Source organism: Protopterus annectens, chromosome 2.part1, assembly GCF_019279795.1.
Source record: "Protopterus annectens isolate FY-2018-M chromosome 2.part1, PAN1.0, whole genome shotgun sequence".
NCBI classification, from domain to species: domain Eukaryota; kingdom Metazoa; phylum Chordata; order Ceratodontiformes; family Protopteridae; genus Protopterus; species Protopterus annectens.
The window spans coordinates 1,692,314,761-1,692,320,760 of NC_056729.1; the positions used below are offsets into that span (position 1 = coordinate 1,692,314,761).

At 39.1% G+C, this 6,000-nt stretch overlaps 1 protein-coding gene across 1 annotated transcript in view; it reads right to left on the bottom strand.

Moving 5' to 3' along the window:
* CLSTN1 (calsyntenin 1) overlaps nucleotides 1-5,382 on the bottom strand; it is a gene marked incomplete in the record, with an annotated part of 1,072,885 nt that extends 1,067,503 nt beyond the window's left edge. The window contains 1 exon segment of the mRNA XM_044063129.1: nucleotides 4,958-5,382. Within this exon segment, the coding sequence (XP_043919064.1) occupies nucleotides 4,958-5,051 (94 nt within the window).
* Between the last annotated feature and the right edge of the window lie 618 nt (nucleotides 5,383-6,000).

Consider the following 6,000-nt stretch of genomic DNA (forward strand, 5'->3'; position numbering starts at 1 on the left):
AACTTAACTACTCTGGAGAACTACATCACTTAATACCTGCACTAGTTGCAAAAATTAAAAATGTGAAAATAAAATGCAAGATGGAGCTAGTAAATATGTGCATAAATAAATGTCGCTGCCTCGTTACTCCATTTAATTAGGAAAAACTTAAAAGTGCAGAATAAAATGTATAGGAATTATGTTCAAAACTGTCGATGAGGAATTCACACAATACAAAAACAGGTGGAAATTTTTCTTCCACTTACAAATACTAATGAATCTCATGTCTATATCCAATAACTTCTCAGACAGTTGTGACTACTTACTAAGTAAATTGTCTCATTACAATGGAGTTACAATCCCAAAACAAATAGTCCTTTTTCCATTATACAATGGGATTAAAGTGACATCAGAAGCAAGGCTGGAATAATGTCATTAACAGGCAACCAGCAATCTGCACACCAATTTAATTTATACAGATGGACTTTTTGTATACTTGGAAGGGTAACAGATTCGGTATATAGTTCTAAGATAAATAATTAGCAGTCAAATTCACCATTTAATATTTTCCACCCTTAAAGAACTCCCCCAAAAGAGCTTACAATGTGGTTTTTAACTAACACTCCTTAAGGTGGAAATCCTACAAAGTGTCAAGGTTTACAAAAAACAAATTACAACGGTAAAATACTTCTACATTCCTACCAATAACGGCCAGCCTTCTGATGGAGCCAATAATGCACCAGCAACTACACACGAGGAATACTAACATGTCACACTTATTCACTCGTGGTCAAGTCACAAGTGATTCAGTTGACACACACTACCCAGTGTTAACTTTCCGAGCTTTCTTTACCAAGTGCTTAAACCACAATTCCAGAGGGAGTAAATTTCCTCTTAATGTAAAATTTAAGTCATACATCATGAACCAGCCTTGCCTGGGGCAACAAAATTCTTCAGACTTGTACTTGATGTTAACATGAATGTTTCTATAAAATTCTTTCAAAAAAAGCTGCATTACTTGGATTTGATGGAAGTAACAGCCTGTTAACAGGATGTTTGACTGTGTAGTAACAAATGGTTTCTATGAAAATCTTGCAAATAAATACATACATAAAATTACTACTTTATTTGAAGAGTAAAATAAAGAGCAGGCTGGGGGGTTGGTATAATGGTTATGGTATTTACCTTACAAAGTACAAGGTTTGATTCTCAAATGGGATAACTGACTAAACTTAAAACAGCCCACAAGGGCAGTTAGTCCAATACTAACTTATGAACCTACAAAAAAGTAAAGGTCTGTCGATTTTAATCACCAATTACTTATGGTAAGGAGAAAGCTTAAATAAGCAGTCCAAACATGTACACATTACAACATCCATATTAATGATAAGCCTTCCACACTTTTTCTACATTTTCATTTATATTGTACTTATACTATTTAAGAAATTAATTATTTCTAACTGAAAATCTGTAAAATTACCCATTGTGTATTCCTGCCCTTATCTAAATTACTGGTAATGTAGGCCTTTTTATAAGCATCATTAACGGGTACAGCAAGAGGTCCTCCGGTTCAATTCTCGGCTGGAGCTACTTCTGTGCAGAGTTTGCATGTCCTCCCTGAGGTCGAGTTAGTTTTAAAGCCATGCAGGTAGGTGCATGTGTGTGCCTTCTGTGAAGGTTGGACACTGGGTTGACAACTTGACACCGTAAAAACATCACTGCCAAGCAATCTGCGACCGGTGATCCACTGTGGCGACCCTTAACCAGGAAAAGCCAAAAGACAGTGCATCAACGGGTACTAACAAAAAAGTGTCTTCAAGTTAAAACATACGTGCGTGCTCATGTATACAGTATACAGATCTGTCCAACAGTTTAAAAGTGGCCAAGTACACAAGACTGCGCTGTTCCCTTCAGGAAAAAGTCCACCTAGTAAATGCAAGCATAGGCACTATGGGTAGCAGAGCTGACTCTATCACAGGACAGAAGATGCCATGGGGTCACAACACTATTATCACTACTGGCCTGTTTATGAAAAGTGTTTCATACACACAGTGAAGAAGGGAAACTGGGCTTGCACATATAAAACACTGCATGTTTTACGCTTGTCAGAATTAGAGGGAGGTCTGGGATACAAACAGGATCCAGAAGTGGACAGATTTTAAAAACCTCCTAAACTGCAATTAAGTGGGGCAAAAGAGTCCTTCCCTTGCAAAGGCAACTGGAGATAGTAAAAAACCTGGTATGTGATGGTCCTAGATACATTTCATCCCAACCATCCCTCTAAATTTCACTAAATTTCACAAATGCAGAAATGTGGTGTTCTGTATAGTTTATGGAACCCATAGCTGATCCAATAAATCTACCAGGAATTTTTCTTAACATACATCACATGACTTCTCTGGATAATAGCTTTAGGGAATTTTTAAGCCACCTATTCCAATGTTCTGCCCCTTGATATAAATCACATCCACAGGTACAAATAGTGCTATCAGTAAGGACTGCAGTTCAGCATAAATACTTACAAAGATCAATTAACAGTAAGAGGGTTTATCATCTTTTACAGATGCTGCAATTTTTCTACAACCGTAGAGAGTCATGCGGAAGAAAACATTTTACAAACCCACTGATGCTTCAGTGTTATAATGTGGGCCAAGGACTTAATCTGAACAACTTTTCTAATATGAACTGTGAAAATATCTGGTATACACACAGAAGAGTAATACATTTAGCAGTATATTCACCATGACAATATGCACACTCAGATCAAGAGTTCTTAAAAATGCAGTGCAGTTAGTGGATCTGCCTAGATATGGAAAGTTATGCACCTACCCTTCTAAAAGCTTACAAACTGCATTCTTGCTGCTGCTACAAAACTGCTACAGGAGCAGGAAAAAGAATTACCTTTTGCTACGGAGAGAGCCACAGGGGGCAAAAAAATAACAGCAAAATGTTAATGAAGGAGCAACACCTAAGCAGTGGAGAATAAATACCAAAACTTCAAAGCAGTCAGCTTACATCAGGCGAGGTGGACAACCTATTCTGCAAACAAAGAACCATGCTAAGTACCAACTCCCAACAAAACAAACACAAGAAGACCAAAAATGGGCAGGCATCAGACACAGCTTAATTATTTATTCATTTTCACGGTTCATAATATTAGAAAAGTTGTTCAGATTAAGTCCTTGGCCCACATTACAACACTGATGCACCCTATTAACTACAAGATAAAATCCTTAACATATTTACTATGCTTTACTTCAACTTCTTCCCCCATTACTCTAAATATCACTTCAGTACCATGGTTTTAAATAAGCTCATACAAATGGGGTGAATAAACTTCAATAAAATCCAAGACACACTAAAGCATCTCAAGATGTATATTGCATTTTATTTGGCACCCCTTAAATCAAGTGTGTCAATGCTTCAAAAATCATGGTTTCCATTAGATGTACATCACCAACCAGTTCAAAACACAATGAACATATGAATCGAGTGCCCGTGTGTGTGTGTATATATTTATACATACACATATATAAATGTGTACATAAACGCACACAAATTTATACATACATGAGCATACAAATATTTGTGTACGTAAATGTATAATACTACCCACGCGTTCCCACAAACACATGCATGCATGCATGTATGTATGTTTACAGCTGTGTGCAGATGTGTACATATTTATCTACATATGCACACGAAGGCGAGAACTCGACAAGGACAACGGTGGCATTAACTGGAATATTCTGTTGTCACACGAAGAACCAGCCGTGCCCATTTGCAACCCAAGTCGATCTGCAATGCGTACATTGTAGCTCACCAGATCAATCGATATACTAAACAGCTTCTGCACGATAAGGGGTTAAAGTTTGCAAATCTGACCAATACTGAGGTGCCTGCCGATTTGCCTAAGAGATGGAGCAATGAGCACTCGATACAAAAGTGCATTAAACAAATGGATTCTGCTGCATTTAAATAGTATGCAACCACGTCTTCGGTTAACAAAATAATGAAAACTAGGACTAAAAAAAATGACATTTTGAACCAGTCCTGCATAAAGGATACATGCATGCAATTAACAAACACATCAACATTCCAAGAGTATTTAATATTTTAACAAGTGCAACACAAACACAGGAAGGCTTCAAGAGAAACAAGGGAAGATGCTGCATAAAAAGGTATATAATCTCAAGCAGTTGCATCTGCAGAGTTATGCCAAACATGGCTAGCAATATTGTTTCTTTTTTATATACCGAGATGGTATGTTTATTTAACAATGAGACTAGAATCTGCAACCATTTCCAAACAAGTTGCTGCTGTTATTCAAAGCGGCTCAGCCTCCTCCCTTAAAAACGCAGAGATTACGGCTCAGCTACCCTGCAGGCAAAGAAACGGCACAACTCGATTTGCATGCAAACACTTGAGTGTTTGACGCGGATTTTTAATCCGTGCATCTAACTAAAATAGCTAAAATAAACTGCAACGTGAAATGACGTTTGGGATCAGTGGCTTGGAAAGGAATACAAACACCTCAACACCCACCTAGTAACTACTAAAACTAGCCATGTGAATGCAAAATCATGCACAACACATATAGCTATAAATGATACTTAATGGTCTGCTAACCGTATCAAGAGAAATATAGTCTCATATTAACATCAAAAAGACCAGCCAGCTGCTGTTCTGCAGCAATCCGCCAGCAACAATCCAACAACCGCAAGTCCCTCTACCATTCCCTGAGCTATTCTCCTTAAAAAAAAAAAAAACAGCAGTACATCATTTGGACCCAGTTTACGCCCTGCTCCCAAGCAAAATAAACTGCTCATCCCCGAAATGGGGAACATCCCTCCCCAACATGGCTGCTAAGCTCACCACGAACTAAGGTGAAAAAAGTGCGAATCCTGCAGAATAGCTGCAATACCCATAGCATCACATACACAGAAACAAGCCTGAATTCCCAGCGCCTCCTACTTACCTTTCGCTGCCCAAATGCCGGCTGCCCATAACAAAATCAGATGCAGAACCCCTAACGGGATGATCACAGTGGGCTTAGTCCGCCCTAAATACATGGTCCCCAGCAACGCAACAATAAACGGTGACACTTCAAGCAGACAGCAGATAACCTGGACTGTTAAGCTGCTTGTGTTCTGTTTCCGTCTGCTGTTCACTCCGTCCTTTACTCTCACCCACACACTCTCTCTCTCTCTCTCTCTCTGGATGATTCAATCGAAGATGGCCGCCGCACTTCCCCAAGGCCCAGCTGTAACTAGGGGCAGGACTGACGTCAGCGCAAGTGTGCGAGCCACAGCTGGATGGACCCTGGAGATACTGCTGTGGTCGCGAGGCATCAGCAGCTTTTACAGATGGATGGAGCGAGGCTGCTGCGTGAGCATCCCAATCTCAAGAAGCAGTGTTTACTGTCTGGTGTTGGACGACGGTCGTCTTCGAAACGTATTATTTTAAAAACGCTTGCACTGCCACCTCTCAACTGTCCCTAATTTTGGTTCATTCTTTTCATTTATTTTTATTGTGCCGTAGTTTACTCCACCTCTCTACTGTCCAGATTTTCGCAGAATGTCCAGACTTTTGCTTAATACTTCTGTCTGTACCTCATAAAATGTGTTTTTCTGGCAAATCACGGAGAACTGAAGTCACTAAATAATGACATACATTTGAGTTTCAGATTTTATATTCTTCAGAAAATGCATGTTAATACAAGTCCTGTTTATTCTAGCAACTTTCTAAGTCTGTAAGAGTAATATTTACAATCTGTCCCGCTTTTGGGGCCTTTGTTACCCCATTATTTTAGGCTTTGTACAGATTTTTTGCGCTAGGAGGTTGAGAGCTTTCGTTGGTTGATCTGACTGGGTTTAGTCAAAAACCCTTTTCGTTTGAGACACAGGTAGAAAAGCTCCAACATACTACATATGTTTTAAACAAATGTACAGAGCATTAACTAATATAGCAATAACCCACGCCTGGGTGTGGGTAATGCTAAATTTACCCACGGTTGGCGTG